Source organism: Pocillopora verrucosa, chromosome 2 (assembly GCF_036669915.1).
Source record: "Pocillopora verrucosa isolate sample1 chromosome 2, ASM3666991v2, whole genome shotgun sequence".
NCBI lineage: Eukaryota > Metazoa > Cnidaria > Anthozoa > Scleractinia > Pocilloporidae > Pocillopora > Pocillopora verrucosa.
This window is the reverse complement of record NC_089313.1, coordinates 6,029,801-6,049,084: the sequence shown is the minus strand read 5'-3', so window position 1 is coordinate 6,049,084 and position 19,284 is coordinate 6,029,801. Positions and strand designations below refer to the sequence as shown.

Sequence of the window (19,284 nt, the reverse complement as noted above, 5' to 3'; positions counted from 1 at the left end):
GATTTTGACCCGAAGTTACTTAATAATTGTTTCAGAGAATCTTCGTAGGTCGACACTCTCACTAAAGATAATTGAAGACGTCATATTTTAGAGAGCAATAGTGTATGCCTTTTGAAACAAATTGTTTTGTGTCTAACAAGAGCGGTTGTCGCGACGCTACATTTAAAATCACTTTACTATGGCTTCTCGCCTGCAGTGCTCAAAAGAAAAGAAGAGACAGAGAAAAATTACCTTGTAAAAGAATCAATTAAACGTGTTCCACGTCCCATAAAACTTTGAAAAACCAATCATGTTTTTGAAAAGAGAAAATTCTCTCGTCATTCGCAGTAATTTGGCGCGAAATTTTCTGGAACGACAATCTGCCGATGTCCCCCGCACACGAGGTTTAGCCCACGACTTCTTATCGTGTCTTTTACGCGACTACGCCAGAATTATTCCGGTAAGACTGCGTTTGACTAATGCTTAGAACAGCTTGAGAACCTCTTTGCGGTGGTCAATTCATTTTAAGAGGTTCAGTTTAAGACTCAGGCGGCTCACACTAACCAAAATATACCTAAGTGCGCCCTCCCCCCATAAAAAATAAACAGTCTGTGTAACAAACTTTTCCAGAGAATTTATTGTGTCTTTAAAGTACACCACACTTTAACTCTCGCCCCCATTTCTTCAAAACTTTCACTGAAAAACGGTTTACAAGCACATGCTACTGTTAAAGGCAAAAACAGTCCAGCAACATACGTGAATCGACTGAAGCAAGGCCATTCTGACAAAATTATGTGACGAAATTTTAGTTACATGACACAGTTTACATATTGCATTCAACGAGCTAATGTAAATTCATCATTGGCAACCTTTTCATAGCATCATATCTATCTTGTTTTTTACCAATCCGCTAATCATGTCGTAATAGCTAAATGCTGCGTTTGATTCTCCCCATGTCTACAATCCACAACCACGTGAAAGAATAAAAAGACCAGTAATTTCATCTTAACATTTAACAGACACGAGTTTTGCTACCTTTACCTTGGTCTTCTACATGGAGTGAAGTAACTTATATTGGTAGCGAAGTAACTTATTATGGTAGCGAAGTAACTTATTTGATGGAGCAATCGAACTTTTCGAGTTGGAGCGATCTAACTTTTGGTTGGGAGCGATTTCCCTAACACACCCATGCTGCGATCTAACCGTATTTCGTAAATAACGAGTCAAGATTCGTTTGTTTTTGTACTCGACATTAATTTGGTGGAATAGCACAAATTGACATCTACTATTTCAGTTCTGCTCTCTGATTAATTTTCAAGGTCTGAATGGCCCCGCTTTCAGTTTATGAACTGTAAACCTCTCGAAACCGCCTCACACGGGAAAAAGAAATCAAATAAATATTTCAGGAAGAAGAATGGAACATTTGATAACACCAATAGCATACTTCCATGTCACATGAAAACAAATGCTTTAAATAAAATTCCAGATGTGGTTCAGAAAAATAATTGCTCATGTAGTAATTATTCAAAGACGTAAATGAAAAAAAAGTTACCCCACATACACAAATCAGGCATAAACCCCACACACAAGTCCCTTAAAAATGGAGACATTACAGCTTCTCAATGAGCTAGGAGTATCAGAATGAATCACAAGATCATTATCTGCGATTTTTTAGAGTAATACTGATCAAATGACCAGGTTTAGAATTACGTGCTAAATATATAGGATATGACAATAATTTTTCCCTGAATTTTCCTAACATAATCAATACACATATCTTATAAAAGAGGTAGTGATTGGTCATCAAGAAAGAGGCCATTTTTTATAAAATCAATTAACCCAAATCATCTGAGTATAACAGTAGGTCTAAGAGTATACATTTATCTTTTAGCTGTGTTCCTCTACACAGACTTTTCCTCCATTACATCACGAAAAAAAAAAAAAGGTCTCCCTGAAAACCATATAAATTTTTGTCTCTGGCATCAAAAGGTATAAATGAAATTGGTACTATTGTTGTGGAGCAAACCCTTTACTTCTCAAGATCTGAGCGTGAATTCTCTCAACTTATATCATCAGCACATTTCTCTGTTGGCTGTTCTCAGAAAATATTCCCATAGTTGATACTTTGGTGATTCTCAATACTTATCTGCATGCCAGTGTACAAGAGCAGTGTGGAGAAGCTATTTATTGATTGCTCTGAGAGTCAAAGGGTTAATGAAGCAGGGCAAAAGTACAGGTATACGTGGTATTATAATCCTGATGTTGCCAAAAAGTACCAAAAATTTTGTGCGATTACTGAAGAGGTCCAAATGGCCAATGGAATCATTATTCTTGATTCCATTCGACGAATCAGCGGAACTAAAATACAAAATGGAAAAAAGTGTTAAAATTATGATCAATGACTGTTCATAATTTTTAATGATTGGAGATAAATTTGATTTTCATCACAGGTCAAATGAAATTCTTTTTCATTACAATTATGATCAGATTGCTCCTTGGGAAAGAAGAATCCTCTAAAAATGTGCCTAACTCCAGCGTGTGGCACAGAAATCGGGGCATCACTCCAAGGGTTCCATGCGCCAGCTACCAATTTTTTTTCTTCACTGATTCGTACAGCAACTCCTACAAGGAGTTATTGCAAGTAGCCTAACATTGTTTCTTTTCAAAATTCCTTTAAAAAAACTCCTTGGAAACAGATTCAGGGAAAGCCTTATTGAAGTAAACACAAATATCAATCCCAACTGACAGGAAACCTCTATTGAGAGCAAAATTTTGTAACCCAAAGTAAACCCTGAAAAGAGATTCCATGATTTCATAAAGGTCATGACATACCAGTGTTAGCAACACATGTGTCCCATCCAGGCCTGTTCCACATATTCTGCCTTATCTTCTGTCTGGTTGCAAGATCCTCATAAGCTTTATGAAATATATGAAAAATCATAATTTCATAAAAGGTTTGATGTTTTAACCCTTTAACTCCCATGAGTGACCAAGATAGAATTTCCCCTTACAATATCAATGCAATATCAACCATCTAAGTGATGAGGATATAGAAAAATATCAATTTGGGGATAGTTAGTTGATCTAATACTAAATTATCCGAACTAACATTGTAAGAATTATCTGGTTGACGGTAAGGATGTACTTTTTAAAGGTTAAAAGGTAGCTGTAACAAAGGTAGTATTGTTCCCAGACAAACTTTTGGAAAGGACTGCACAATGATACAGAATTTGTAAAACATGTGAAGTGGAACAAGACCTACCCCAAATGTGGTGAACAACATAAAGTTCTCCTATCTGGGAAAATAAGCCAGCCACAGCATCATCATCTTGTTGACGAATCTGAATAGCTTGACCCCTGGAAAATAAAACAAGGAGTCAAAACCTTTACCAACTGTAATTTTTACCTACTTGTTATGTCAGATAACACTAAAAGATACAAAAAGTGCTCGGGTATGAACACTGCTACCAAGATTTGAGAGGGAAAGGAACAGCATCTTAAGAGTTGTGCTAGACATTGCAGACCTAAACTTTCCTATGAATAGCAATATTTCAGCCAAGATACAAGAATGCCTTTGTGCTTCTTACCAATTATTTCCCCACTCAATAAGGGTACCAGGCTGAAAATTGCAGAAAAACAAGTGGTTAGCAGTTTATGGATATGAAGGTATTGAAATGCAAACATACTTCATAAACAACAGTTTTGTTTACTCACTCAAATACATGAGTGGAAAAAGTACATATACATATATTGATCCCTTCTGATAAAATGCCTCTTACAGTGAAGCATGAAAATTATATTTTTTTTTTCACATTGTTTATTTCAAGAAGCAGACAGCTTTCCATTAAAAGAAAAGATTAAAGAAAATGTTTAACTTAGCTTAAACCCTTTAACTCCCACAAGTGACCAGGACAGAATTTCTCCTTACAATATTAAATACAATATCAACCAGATGAGTGATGAGAATAAAGAAAAATATCAATTTGGAGATAATTAGTTGATCCAATACAAAATTCTCTGAACTAACATTATAAGAATCACAGTTTTTACTGTGGCATATTTGGTCATGTGACCCATTAAAACCAATCACACCTGAATGCAAATAATTAACTGGTCCTAAAAGTGGTTATAAAACAGAAAAAAAGTGTTTAAAAAGCCTAGGTATTACTGTAACATGAGGGTATTGTTTACACCAATAAAAACTAAGACTGAAGTCTGAGAATCCTTCTAGATTAATTTTCCACAGCTAATAAATGCACAAAAAAGGAATTGATTTTGTTTTCGAAAAAAAAAGCCTTCTCTGCAACAGGTCTTTTACCTTAAGATGATATGTTCTCAGTTCATAGATATGGCTTGGGGCTCGTGCCTCTGGTTCACCAAAAAAGGTGAATTCATGGAGAAGTTGAGTTTCCCTGTTATTCAACATGGTTCGTCTCTTTCTTGCAAACTCAAGATACTCCTGGAGAGAGAAGCCAAAATCTTTAGTACATTTACAATGCATCTTCTGCTGTTAACCCCTTAACACTAAGAATGACTAGCAGCTAATTTCTCCCTGTAATATCACCTCTGAATCAAACACTAGGGTCCTAAGAAAAAAGGAAATGAGAAGCCCTTGATTGTTCAACAAATTCTCTTGATCAACACCTTAGGAAATGTACAGAGAACAGTATGGAGAATATGCATACCAATAATTGGGTGTAAACAGTGAAAGCCAGTTGACAAGGTGCAACTGTACCTTTCTAGTGATGTAAAAAGCAGAAATTCAGAATTGTGTTTACATTGATATTAGTGAAGAGATATCAAAAGTTGTGTGCTTCAAATTGCTTTAATATAAACAAAATTTTCAACAAAACTTCTTGGACAAGGACTTCTTGGTCTCCACTAACTGCATTTTCATGATGGTAGGACAAAAGGAGAGGTTGACTGAGAAACTGTTTTCTTACTTTGACAGTAAGATACATTGTACTTAGTATTTCTAAAGTATTTCTGAAAAAATTCAGTTTTTCATAGCCTTCACCATACCAAGAAATAGGGGCAGTTAAAAGTAAAAAAATTAAATTTACCAACCTTGTTTTCTCTGACATACTGCTTAGCCTTCATCACGGAGTTGAACCCTCCTCTGTACTTCCAAAAATGAACTAAAAACCATACGAAAAAGCAATTTAAACTCTTCACCCTTTGACTCCCTAGAGTTATCATCATGTAATTTATAATCCCACTGAATCAAACATTAACATCAAGAGAAGAAAGGAAATTATTACCCACTAAAGAAGCTCTTGATTACTGAACAAATTCTCTTTATCAGTACCTTTCAAATAGTGTAGAGAATATGCATACTGATGTTAGGGTGTAAAAGAGTAAGACTCTTTAGTGATGGCATGGGGGGGGGGGGTGTAACTGTGGCTAAAAAAAGAAGCCAAACTTTTGCAATCGATTCAGTTTACTAGACCAATCATGAAGCAGAAATATCACAGCATGATGTTTTAACATCAACATTCCTCAAGAAATTTTCCTGAAACTGTTGAATTTGGATACCAAATAACATGTTCACCCTTTAAACCATGAGAGCTCCAAGCATGTTATTTCTCCTTACAGGAATTCTGCTGAATCATTCATAATGATAATGGAAATAATTGCCAACCTAAGAAGCTCTGAGTGTTAATCAATTCTCCTTATCAGTACCAAAGGAAATATATAGAGAGGAGTATCGAGAATAGAGATACTGATATTAGGGTTTAGAAGGTTAATATTTGAATGTTTTACATACTTGCTTGATCAAGTCTTCCAAACATAGTTGTCCAGGCTCCTACCAACTCACCAGGAAATTGATCATCTTCACTAATTTTTGGTAAAAACTCTGATCTGAAACAATTTCATAACAAAAATATTGTAAACTACTTGAAGATCATGAAGGAAAATTCTTTCATCTGTTTTGCATAAAATAGGAGAGAAAACGGAAGGGTCAAAGGTAGTCAACAACTACAATAAAAGCCTTGTTCTCATAATGAGATACTTACACCAGACCCACATAATCTTCAATACACTCAGGCTTTACATCATTGACTACAAAGAAGACACAAAACACAGAGGTTGTTAAATGGGGAAGGGCACAATGGTTTCAGAATAAAATGACAAGACAAGCCAGCAAGAAAATAAATGTTGATTGGCATGCATGTCAAGTTGGACTGAAGGAATTGATTCAAAATAAATAGCAAGTCTGGAAACGTTCACTTTATCTGTAGCCCTCCGAAATCTCCACCCTCCCCTACTGTCACCTCCTGCAACCTCCCAGCTCTGTAAGAGTCCACATGCTTTCTCATGAAATTCTGCAACAGCCTTTTCAAATTCCTGTTAGCTAAAGAAAGCACCTTGAAAGTCCTTGTCCAATTTAATATTGTACGCTTTCCATTACTCGTGGTCGAAGTTAAAATTTTATCCCCCCCCTCCCCACCATCACTCCTTTGAGCCCACAGACGAGTTTGATAAGAGTTGCTAGAATCGTATTATTAAATATCTGCAACAGTAATTAAGTATTTTTATATTTTACTCTCTTCGCTATATTTTGCAAATAATATTAATTTCTTTTAAGCTTTGCTCTGCAGTTCATCTATGTTTTCAGTGGGATCAACCTGATTTCAGTAATGCCAGTACTCTCAGTACTCTCGATTTAATGTTCCATTAATTAAACTTCCTTCCCTTTTTCATATAATTTTGACACTTTCGTGATTACAAGCAAGCTAGAACTACAAATAAGGCTTAGAAATATTACAACCACTGTTAAGTGATGAACTACAAAAAATGTACAAATAAAACTTACATTCAAACTCATAGAGGGTTTCCTTCTCCGTCAAAACTTTCGAGTGCGCGTCTGTCGGCTTCTCAACTTGTGATCCAAAAAGGGTTGAAAAAAAACTTTCCTCTTTTCTTTTGCCGCTGGTAACCGACAGAGCTCTGACTGATACAAACCCTTCTCTACCAGGTAAAATTGATCTTCGAAAGAGCAAAGTTGCTCGCTTGGCCACTGAAATCGCCGCCATATTGAATTTGAATAGGCACGACGCTGATTCAACTAATTCTGTTGTCGCTGGCTCGTGACTTTCCTCACGTGGCCGTCACGAAGACATTTTTAATAGTGAAAATTGTGGTATTGTAGAACAAAATAGATTAGCCGTGAAACTGAAAAGCAGTCAGCGAAAAGTAACAGGACACCTTAGGAGTTCTCGGGGTTCAAAGCGACAAGGATCATCGAGCGGTTTTGAGAAGAACAAAGGGTCGGAAAATCCCGACTTACAAGATTTCCGAATCCGATACAAACAGCCACCTCACGAATTCTTCCCATGGAGAGCCACCCTCCCCCCTCAAAAACTCAGAGTCTTTTCCGTCATTCCCATTTCCTTTCAGGAGAGGGATTGACCGTACACAAGTTAGAATTTTTAGGTGTAAGATTTTTTTCGCGAGTAAAAGACAAAGTGGACAGGGGTGGCTGCTTTGCGGTGGTGAAACTTATAGGACAATTGTCGCGATGCAGTAATATACTCACATTCTCTCGAATTTCTAATCGATATTTAAGGGAATTTTGGACTACCTTGCACCCCGCTAGGATGGCATTTCCAAGTATCGTATTTAGAGAAATTTTGATAGAGTACCAAAGTAATTTCAACACTCAATCAGAGGGGAGGAAAATATCACAAGGAGCCAAAGAGAAGTAAAAAAAAACAGGCAAACTTCTTGAGGCGCGAGCGACCAAGATCGTGATTGGTTTCAGTTTGGGTGATGCGGGTTTTTCTGCACCAATCACAGAGCGGAGTAAGGTGAAACCAGGGAAATCAAGGATTACTTTTGACGCTTATGAAAATTGCTCATATCCTAATAAACAAGTCTGTCATTCAAGATAACATGGACACCGGCCTTTTTATCCCTTTTGAAATTAAAGGTGTTTGGGTATGCTTAGAGAGGAATAAAAGGAGTAAATTTCTAAAGAAACTGTGGTGTTGCGCCGGAGGGAGTACGACAAAGTATATAATGTCTGATTTTACCATCATTCATTAAGGACAGCCAACACGCGTTTGAAATTTTGCGCGACTTTAATTTCCTTGGCCATCACAATCTTCTTTTCACTGTGGATATTAAATCTCTTTAAATTCTCATCCCCAATGACGAAGGTCTCCTGCATCAAACATTTTTTCGATCCACGCACTGTTAAGGAACCTAGCTTTGAAACACTACTCCGTGTAGCCGAACTAGCACTAACACTCAATTGCTTTTCATTCGGTGGCAACTATTACAAACAGACTAATGGCGTAGCCACGGGAACCAAAATGGGACCCAGCTACGCCAATCTTTTGATAGGTTTTATCGAACACCAATTTTTTAGTCAAAACAACGGAACTAAACCTGCACTCGGCTACGGTCCCTACATTGAAGACTGCATCGGCGCAACGTCTTCTACCAGAGGGAAATTCACTCAATTTCTAACCGCCGCCAATTGCCTTCACCCGGCTCTGAAATATACCTGGGATATTTCCGACACTTCTTGGCTTTTCTAGAATCAAAATTTCAATTGAAGGTAACGGTCTATGTACTAGTGTTTACTAGGCTACAAACCTAAAGACACCCATATTTACTTTGAGTATTCATCTTCGCATCCATCACACGTCAAGAATTTCATGTCTTTTTCACAGTTTCTTGTACTTCGTCGTTTATACAGTGACGATTCTGATTTTGATTGTCATTATATGAAAATCACATATGTGAACTGCTGATAAGGAAAAGGATATTGAAGCGATCTTCGCAGTTATGAACACTAGTTGAGCAGTAGTGAAAATGAGGCCTGAAAAAAAAGTCAGACCTGTACGGGATTTGAATCCATGACGTTTACGATACTGGTGCGGCGCTCTACCAACTAAGCTAACAAGCTAACTGGGAGCTGGTCAGTTATTTATCACCTCACGGGTTTATCTGGGACCAACACAATGACCAGCTCCCAGTTTCTTTTTTCCCAAAAAATTAGAGGGGATATGCCAGTTTTTCGATAAATGTGGCTATCCTGTTTCTGTCGTTCAAGCGAGCCACCATGGCGCCCAACAAATTGAATTGATCGACAGTCAGCACCAAAGTGGACAGGGGTTGGATGCTCTGTGGTGGTGAAACCTATAGGACAATTTTCGCGTCAAAAACATAGGAAACGTTTTGGAATTAGAATACCGATCGCATTCCATCCTCTCTTACGTTTCACCTTCACAACCACGCATTAGTTGAATGAAAAGTGCTTATCATTCGACTAATTTGTTATTGTTTTTTCGTCACATTATTTACACCAATAGCGTAACTCCATTTTCTGCATATAAACATACACAACCCACAATTCCTCCATTAGCACTTACAAAGGGCTAACGCTCGAAACATCAGCTTTAAAACTCTTTACGGTGGCCAATTTACGTTATCAACTTAGTTGATAAGACCAAAGTGGCCTGTTTCAATCTCCCACCGATGAAGCACCAGTTTCTTTAGAAACTTACCCCTTTTGTAAATCAAGACAATTTGGTTGTATCATGCAACTGAGTTGTAAAGAGTTTCTTTATCCAACGTTTCAAGCGTTCGCCCTTCGTCAGAGCGAAACAAAGGGCTAAAGCTCGAAACGTCAGATTTAGAAACTCTTTAGGGTGGCCAATTTACATTATCAACTGAGTTAATAAAATGAAATTATCTATGCTTAGAAAATGGTTTTGCGGCGTAAGAAATTTTGACAAGGGTTTAGGTGAGTGCGAATAACGCCATTTGAGCGCCACTGTAGTCAAATGTTTCAAGTATTTGTGCAAAAAGCGTAGGATTGAATCAACGACATGTTACATAGACAATTAACTATGCAAAAACATGATAAGTAGACAACTCATACAATGATGGCGCTTTAAAAACGTAACTCTTAAATTACACTCCATCAAGAGAATACAGTTTATCATCTCTTCACTCAAATCTTTGTGAGTGTCAGCCATAGGAAGCCTCATCTACCAAGATATTGTTGGTGAATTAGAGCGTTCTTTGATTAAGCTTACCAACACCATAACCAAAGAAATCACAGTGGCCTTCAGAAAAATAATAAATATCACAAGAGGCCACTCACAAAATGTAAGAGAGGAAAACCAATCCAAACACGTATCACTTATGATACCCGTTTGAAAATTTCTTTACCAATTTTCCATTTTTGTACGTTTCGTTTTCAACATGGGGTGTTGAATAAACATTTCTGATATAGTTTAATTACGCTTTTTCTCTGTTAATTTAAAATAGGGCGGACAAGTGAACAAATAAAAGAGAGGGGAAAAAGGGAAAGTAACAAGAAAGTATTAAAAATGAATGAGTCGATGAATCATTGGAAGAAAAAAAGGCTTAAGACAGGCTGTGAGGAAGGAACTTAGAATAATTTTTCCCGAACCGAGCGCTCTATGATGACAATTTACGTTCGTTTAGGTATTTCATTTGATAACACATTTCCAAAACAATTTTCTAATTGCTGAGTTCTTAACAAGAGAAGCGAAAATTTTCACGTCTGGCTTGACTGGTCGTCAAATGGCTTAGGAAGAAGGAAAAAACGATTTTAATCCTAATGTTAACACTCATGATGAAGCCATGTTCCCATCGTTAACAGTTCGGCTAAAATTGTTTTCTATCATTTGATGCCTGTCTAATCCATACGCCAGGTTATTCTTAAGCAAAATTTAATGAGTCTTGTTTTCACATTAAAGATGAATAATGATCGTGAATTCAAAACACCAGACGTGGCATAAATTAAACGAAGTTCTCCGCCGGGCACTCGCACCCAAATAATAAAAGATAATGATAATTCTAGAGAGCCAGATTTAAACTGGTTATTTTCAACTTCCACGCTGAATACAGCTGTTGCTGTGCGAAGATAAATGCTGGCTTCTGCGTCCTAATCACCCCTGAGTTAAATTACCAATTTGACGTTAATTGCATCTTAAACAGCCTTAAACTGCTGCTCTGCAATTGGTTGTTTTACCAAAATTTGACTAATAGCTTTCGAAAATGATAATTGAGTTTTACATAGCTAAAGTAACCCTGTTTAAAAGCCCCCATAGAAACGAAGAAACAATACATCCTGTTATAATTAGGAACACAGGGTGATAATGTAAAACCGATCGATGGGATGGTGAAAAGTAAACGAAGGAATAACTCCTTTCTGTATCCAACACCCCTATAGTCAAAGGTATAGAAAAACGTCACGTCAAGGACTATCGAAACAAAGCGCTGTGCAATTACTTGCGTGAAAAAGACTTCTCATCACAGAATTGACGCCTAAAAGTCAGTTCGATTGTAAACAAATAATTTCTCTTGTTCTCTCAAAAAGACAATGATTGTTAAGGAAAATAGATGGTAAATAAAGTTCTCTCACTTTTTTTTTTCTTTTGCTATGCAGCTTAGTTTCTTATAGCTGTTAAATTCTATCGTCTTTTTTCCTCAAACACGCAGGCGTCACTCCCGACTGTGCAATGTAAGTTGAGCAATTCAGACGGTTTTACCTCCAGTTGCGGTTTTATTCAATTCATTTCTACTCAGTACGTAAATGACCAAAAGGTGGCAGCTGTTCCTGGTTGTAATGGGCTTACTTATTTGATAGCTTCAAGTTCTGTTTACTATTTTCTTTCAAATTTTAATATCCGTCCTCGAAAAATTGTCGCGCCATTTTGGTGAAGAGCTTCGTGGAGGGTAAACAGGATAGAGAATGCGCTTTTTTTTTTGGCTCAACATCAATGTTACGATTATCAACAGCCACCTTACAACAAATTTTGAATATTTTACGTCCCGCGTCGCTCAATTATCTCAGTCAACACAGCGGGCAGTGTTTTAATTCATTTCTTAGTCCGAAACATATATATTGAAGGAGTGTTTGGCTGAGATATGAAGCTTTTCAGACTTTACCTATCAGAACTAAGTGGCTGAAGGGTTTTTTTCAAAGGTGAACGCCGCTCTTCTACCATTTTCTGAATTGAAGCGGCATAAAAATACATCGCTGTAATTACAGACGAAGGTAATTGTTTTTATAATGGTTTTAAAACCACTTTTCTGCTAATAGGTTTTTTGTTTGTGGAGTTTTGCCGTCAGTTTTCTAAATAGAAAACTAAATTGAAAAAAAATTGATAAGCGAATGAAAATTAAAGGTCCATCGAATGAACGGTTTGGCTTATGAAAAGGACACTCGCTGTGAGATTCTCCAAAAGGTTAGTTGATGCTTTAGAGCTCGTTTTACGTTCAACAAGATGATTTTCACCTCCTTCTCAAATTTCAGTCACTTAAGCTTCGGCAACCAGCAGAAGGACTTTCTCTGATGATGTCGTCGTGCGCGCTAAACAACGGGACAGATGGCACCTCATACTCGTTCGTTCCTGAACCAGAGGGCTTACGAATTATTCGTACCGTAATTTTTAGCTTGTTAATGGCGCTTTCACTGGTTGGAAACTTTGTCGTGTGTCGCGCAGTGTGGAGACAGCGCGGAGCTAAACCGTTCGCTCATTACCTTGTCAGCAATTTGGCTTTTGCCGAAATTCTCGGCTCAGTTTGCGTGGTGTTTCGAGTCCATGCCGATGAACCGCCGTGGTCTTGGAAACTTGGTCCTGTTATGTGCAAGATCGTGGATCCTTTGCAAATAGCAAGTCTTCTAGTCGTCACAACAACCTTGGCGATTCTTGCTGTCTATCGTTGTCTCGTCCTCGTCAAGCCGCTCATTACCAAACCGACCAGCCGACAAGTTCGTTGTCTGATTATTATCACCTGGGTGGGATCCATTACGCTATCGATTCCTTCATCGGTTTTTCGTGTTGTGAAAGTGTACAGGATAAAATGTGTGGACTATCACATCTGCGAAGAAATATTTCCAGCAAGTTATTTCCATTACCAAAATACTTATTCCATTTTCATCTTTGTTATCAACTTTGTAGTGCCACTTTTGATAATGGCGGTGTCATACACTTTAGTCAGCAAGAAGATAAGGGAACATATCTTTGTTATTACCAGGCTCCGAAACGCGCAAAGTAAAGCTATGTCGGCAGCTTGTCCGTCCACTTGCTTAGGAGATATGGATGCAGCTGGAACTAACGCTAGAACTAGGGCAGAAGAAGACCAGGAAAATATCGAGGTAGCTGACATGGCAACAAACAGCAGGATAAACACGGACTCTCCGTACAGAAACATGGGAAAGAATAACAAGGAAACTGAGAACCCCCTGATGCCAAACAGCAACGAATCCTCGAGAAAAAACAAAGCCAGCTTTGACCTGGAGAGCGACATACTAAAGATGGTTTTTGCGATCGTGCTGATATTTGTAGTTTGCTATATTCCTTATCAAATTCAGTTCCTATTGTTTGAGTTTAACGTGGAGTCGTTCACACAATGGACCCATCGCTACGCTTTTTCCAGGTTTGCTTTTACTTTAACAAACTTACCAAATTCCCTGCATCCTGTTTTCTACGGAATGATGAGTAATTTCTACCGCAGAGCGTTCATTAGAATGATTTCGTGTCGAACGGCAGAATAATCATTTTAAGTCGCTCAAAATCTATTCGTTTTGACCCAAAATTGATGCGTCCAACCAACTCTGCTTTCGAAATGAATTGTATGCGTAAAATAAAATAGAAAACTAAACGACAAAGAAAGAAACAAAATAATAATGATTTTTACTGAATTGCAATTCAAAGGGGATCAGAGAGGGTGATCATTAAGATAAAATGAATCAAATTAGTCTAAGATTGAATGGTGCAGTCTTTAAGGATTTCCAACCAAGCGACGATCACTATCGATTTAAATGAAGATGAAAACGGTCGATTATTGGAGAGGTTAGCACGACGTTGGTGGCAAATGACGTCAATGAAAAGTTGCCATCTGTCTTCAGCCGTTTCAATTATACTTTAAAACATTTGTATTAACCATCATCAAAAGATCTTTTGCCTCAATTTTCCAGTCTACATTTGATAGAAGGTTTGTGAGAAGAGAGTTGGTTTTCACCGTTTGCCGAATCGCTACAGTCGGTGACGATTCATTTTCAAGATCTTTAAATAGCTACAGTTGTGAAGAATTCAATTAAATTTGCAATTTTAGATAAGGTGTTGCAAGATAACTGGTTTTATCAACTGAGTTGATGATGTAAATTAGGCTCAGACAAAAAAAACAAAGCAGTCAAAATAGCCAATCAGAATATAGGTAAATATCGCGAGTAGCCAATGAGAACTCAAAGTGAAAACACGCAAACTGCCTGAAGGCGGGAAAAGGCGAGTGACCAATCAAAATTGGTTTTAGTTTTTCAGCTGATTGGCCGAGTTTTCCCCAACCAATCACGGAGCGATAACTCGATAAGCTGGAAACCACCCCGCTTCGCGTCGTGGTTTCCTACGCTTATCTCGTGTTCTCCCAACCTCCCGCGTGTTTACATCAGGCTATGTAAACACGGAAACCATTTTACATTTCTTCGATTTCAACGAACATGTGCAGCAATATAATCTGTATATCTAAGCTTAGTTAAACCAATGCTATCTTTGGACGTTAGTTTACTGTGTATAGTAAACACGTTATGCAGTTATGCACTCTAGCAAAGAAGATTAAAAAAATATTTGGGTCACAATAGCTACTTTAAATTATACTGTTTAGCTTCAAATTAATGCTTTTGTGAGCTAGGCTACCATTGTTTGTTTGTTAATGCAGCAACAGTATTATAATCATTAACATGGGTGGAAAGCGGTTTGTTCCTATTACTACTTGTATATATAGCTTCAGTTCAAATTAATCTTGTTACACGATAGAGCGCATTTCGATTGGGTGTTGTAAAACCCAAACTAAAGTTGTCTGAAAAGTCAACGAGAACTCAGAGTAAAAATAACTAAATTGCATAAAGCGCAGGAAAACGTTTTCTGAAGAGCCAATGAGAACTCATAGTAAAGACAACTAAATTGCATAAAGCGCGGGAAAACGCGGGTGACCAAGTCACGATTGTTTTTAGTTTTTGACCAATCACAGGACAAAGTGAAGCAAAACCAAAACAATCCTTGCTTACTTTCGACATTTAATTGAAAACCGCTCTATTGCTCTATTTGTGAAGGCTAAGAAATGCATAAATGAGATTTTAGCTTTTAAGAGTATGATATCTGCATTGATCTGCTTAGCTTTGTTCTTACAAGTCATTTAAGGTGTAGGTAGAGGTATTGACAAAATTGTTGATCACAACTGTATTCCAACGAAGTGGGTGTAGAAAACAATTAAAAAAAGCGTTCTTAAAAATGTGTATTCATTCTTTTGATGGGAAATCCATTCAAATGGAATTAGTGTCAGAAATCGCATGAAATACTTTTGCACAACATTCTCAGCAAAACCAATCAAGTACACCTCTTTGAATGTCCTCAGCGCACATCACAGCACTTGAAATAACATTCAACGGTTGGGAAAATGCACGTATTTTATTTGAATTGGTCATTTTGTGGTATAATTGTGGTAGACAAACCAAGTTCAATGATAAGCTGAGTTATACACGCGTGTTCTTTTTGGTTTTTTTACCTATGATATACATCGGCAGAAATATTGGACAAGATGGCGGCCGCGCTTGCGCATTTCGTCCATAATGGCGTCCAAAGATTTACGTCCAATCCCAAAGATTTACTTGCAGGTCTTCTTTTCTTTTTCTTTTCATCAAATAGAAGATCTGCGGTGCTCAAATTGTATAAGTCATGGTACGAAACACTCTTCTTCGCAGATCGAGCCGTGATCGCCGCCATATTGAATTCTCTTGATATTCTATTGTTCCGGAGTGTAGTATGATATACCGCTGATAATTGTTAGCGGGCTCGAAATGTCCTTGATTTCTGGCGATGATAAGAGGACAAGACGCATGGAATAAGTAACTATTAACAAATGTAACACACTAGACGCCGTCGAGTGTCACTGATGTTTTCACCACATTGACGTCAACTGTGATCTACTACCTGAACAGAACAGACCCATGGTAACATGTACAAGGAATCTATTTATCGATTTAAAACTTTACTTTCGAGCGCGCGCAAAAGGGAATTCTCGTCTTGAACTTAATTAGAACTGATTCGTGCATTCGCAATAAACTCCACTGCATGTTAACTCTTTTGCTGAAGAGATTTTCCATCAGTGATTTGAACCTCTCCAAAGTTAAATTTCACATCCCAACGAACAATTTTTTTTGTACCACTAATCCAACGATTCAGGTGTTAAATTCAATACTTAAAATAACTGAGTTACATTCTAAACCTTATCTTTGAAAATGTAAAAAAACATCACAATATACAAGGGATGATAAAAATCATTAAAAATTCATTTATAAAAATCTATTTTAAAAAAATATCCAGAGTCCTTGAGGCTTAAAAATATTCTACACAGCGCTTTAAGAAAAAAAATTAAAAATTAAAAATAACACGTGCCCACTTCATCTTTCCAAACACGTTTGCAATTTCTGCCCCACAAATAACACTGTTCAACTCATGTTTGGTAGTTTTGTTATGCACTTTTAGCCTTAACTGTCATATTTTATCGAGAGCCTAACGACTTGGGTCTATGACTGTGTTTGCTATAATTACGACACAGGTGGGCATATTTCGAGATAATAATCAACTTTTTGAGATGACTTCCTCTTAGACCAAAGGACCGAAACTAAAACAATGATTCATCTCGTTTAATACAGTACATGAACAGAAGATTAGTTTTAGCTTTTTTTTATCAGAGGCATTAAGGTCTGTAAACCATTTCAGTTCTATCCATCTTGTACCCTGTTTATATGCTACGCTTGTGTGATAGCAGCAGTTACACTTCAAAAAAACTTTCAAACAAAGAACGTGGAAGGCCGAGGAACTCATTCTGTCAACTCCACCTTCTAAGGATCCTTAGCCTGTAGAACAGGCGTACTTTTTTTTTTTTGCGTTTTCAGGCGAACATAGGCAAGTTCGAAGCGTGAGTCATGCACTAGGAGGGGAGCGGGCGCTCACCGCGCTTTTTCCTCTGTCCCCTGACAAGCCGCTAAAAAATGACGCCTGAGCTGTAGGCTAAGGGATTGTCATCTTGGTCAACACTGCTATCACCTGAAGCTAAGCAAAAAACCTACTTGAAGAGGAGTTTCTCAGGTTTTCCCATAAAATCCTGTAATTAACAATAACGAGCGGTAATCCATAGATTTTAACTTATTCCGAGAAATTTTCAATTTTCAATTGGGATCGCTCTAATTACACTGTAACTGGTCGGGCAAATTTTCTCAAGCATTCAGATGTAAAACCAAAACTAATCAGGCGCGACTTAGCCTTTCATGTTTTTTCCGTGTTTGTCTAGGATTACCTTTAATGACATTTATTTTCTGTCTGATAGACATCACGGTGTGCTCTCTTTTAAAACAATTCCACAGAAACACACATAATTATTTCAAATGAATCAGCATATGAAAATCCAGACACCATTAACTTTAACATTGTTAAATTCAGAAATATATGCGTATTAGAGGTTTCTTTTTTCAATGAGCCGATTACAAAGTCTGCCAGGGAAAATTTTTATTTTTTACCCAAAGACAATTGAAGGTTTTTGACTGGAATCGCTAAACATAAGAGTTCCTTGTGACGGACCAGGTACTGTCAAAATATGTTCATACATGTACACGTACATCTTCTCTCACCCGCCCTTCGCATGATCCAGAACGTACAAATTAATATTCAACTTGTCGTAGAAGTAAAGAGATGGTTCCCGCAGGTGAGCTTCAATTGAAAAAAGTTTCAATTTCATTTTCTCAGTTGGTAATAGCACCCCAGCAGTATTCGCGAGGCACACATTCGAATCGCGTCAAAGGCTAATTTTTTCTCAGGTTTCCTTTCTCCAATTCCTTTAATTGCAAATCATCCGCGAGAATCATTTCTTTGCTTCCAATTCATCCAAAGGTTAAACTGAATATTATGTATTTTATTCAACGCTACATGCCGTCTTACTCTGCGACCTCCGTTGTAGTGTTTCTAGCTTGTTACAACTGAAGCAATGGCCACTTGCTGGGTCCCAGGAAAACAAACAGGTATATAATTTTGGCTTATTTACTTCAAAGAGGAAAATCTTTATATAAGAAATCTTACACCAAAGAGAAACAGAGTTTTAGGTTATAAGCAAAAATAATCGCATTTCTGCCAACAATGGCAATGACAACAGACTGCACTATTTGAGTTCTGCCGTGTAACCTGTGTTGTACATGACATTTTTTTCTTGTTTGAACAAGACGTGTTTCACTCAAGAATTTTCTCACTCAAATAATAGGGCATGACCATCAATAATTGATTTCATATTAACAATTTTTCACTGATCACTCTCGACTTGTACCCAAGAACTACGACCTCAGACCATTAGTGAAATTATTCGCAAGCCAGAAACCGATGCAACAAATGATGGTCGCGCCATCACCGAAGCGAAAAATAAAAATAACTTCACTGCATGACGTGTAGTTTATAGAAACCTTCATTGATCATGGAGACATATTCTCTCAACTCACACCCCCCCTTCCAGATCTTATTGGTAATTTTCTTGACAGTCTGCCATACATTTTATACGATGTAAGTTCGGATAATTTGTTATTGGATCAACAAATAATCCCCTTGTTTATAGTTTTCGTTATTCTCACCACTTGTCTGTTTGATATTGTACTGATATTGTGAGGAGAAATTCTGTCTTGGTCACTCAAGGGAGTGAGAGAGTTAAACGAAGTACGCATTGACAAAATTTCCGCGGTCAATCCAGGACACAAGAAGTTTTCCCGCCGCGACTCGTGAAATTGCTTGTTTACACTCTGAGTTTTCCAAGAGCGCTATAAGATATTTACCCTTGCTCTACTAGGCGTTTGGAACTAATGCAGTTTTATTTTATGAAACTTTCGTTAAGGAAAAACTTTTCAGCATGGTTTTCGGGGGGGGGGGAAGGAGCGGGGACCAGAGTCGTCGCAGACAGAGTATAAAGGGAGGACTAAAGAGAAAATTGACTGCCAAGAAACTGCAAATACAATGAGGGGCGAAGGGGAGAGGAGTCATAATAACATTACTTGTTGGATGATTAGGTAAATTTTATGGTGACACAACCAAACACCTGCGACCTCCCCCCCCCCCCTTCCCCCAGGCGACAATTAATAACCTATCCCAGGAACCCATGGGGTCCTGCCTGTCCTTAAGAAATCAAGAATTTATGAAGTCTTAGGTAAGAGGCCAGGTTGCTAAGAAAATTAAGAATTAAGACAGTCGTTGAATTTTCTACACATTTGCAAAAATTTTG

At 37.6% G+C, this 19,284-nt stretch overlaps 2 protein-coding genes across 2 annotated transcripts; one reads left to right on the top strand and one right to left on the bottom strand.

Annotated features, from left to right (window-relative positions):
* Positions 1-593: 593 nt before the first annotated feature.
* LOC131773211 (protein NipSnap homolog 1-like) lies at positions 594-7,148 on the bottom strand. The gene is given in 11 exon segments (XM_066162702.1): positions 594-1,134; positions 1,166-2,292; positions 2,294-2,337; positions 2,812-2,895; positions 3,242-3,336; positions 3,567-3,598; positions 4,298-4,438; positions 5,047-5,117; positions 5,747-5,841; positions 5,997-6,042; positions 6,797-7,148. Coding segments are annotated over 10 exon segments (849 nt in total). The 5' UTR covers positions 7,017-7,148; the 3' UTR covers positions 594-1,134; positions 1,166-2,271.
* Positions 7,149-12,151: 5,003 nt separating this feature from the next.
* Positions 12,152-15,244, top strand: LOC131773332 (G-protein coupled receptor 54-like). The gene is made up of 2 exons (XM_059089325.2): positions 12,152-12,215; positions 12,284-15,244. Exons 1-2 carry the CDS (start codon positions 12,165-12,167, stop codon positions 13,526-13,528), a joined length of 1,296 nt encoding a protein of 431 aa, XP_058945308.2. The 5' UTR covers positions 12,152-12,164; the 3' UTR covers positions 13,529-15,244.
* Positions 15,245-19,284: the final 4,040 nt, after the last annotated feature.

Coding starts and splice junctions, on each gene's coding strand:
- LOC131773332 (XM_059089325.2), top strand. CDS start 12,165: ATGAACGGTTTGGCTTATGAAAAGGACACTCGCTGTGAGATTCTCCAA. Junction 12,216..12,283: donor GCTGTGAGATTCTCCAAAAG/GTTAGTTGATGC, acceptor CTCAAATTTCAG/TCACTTAAGCTTCGGCAACC.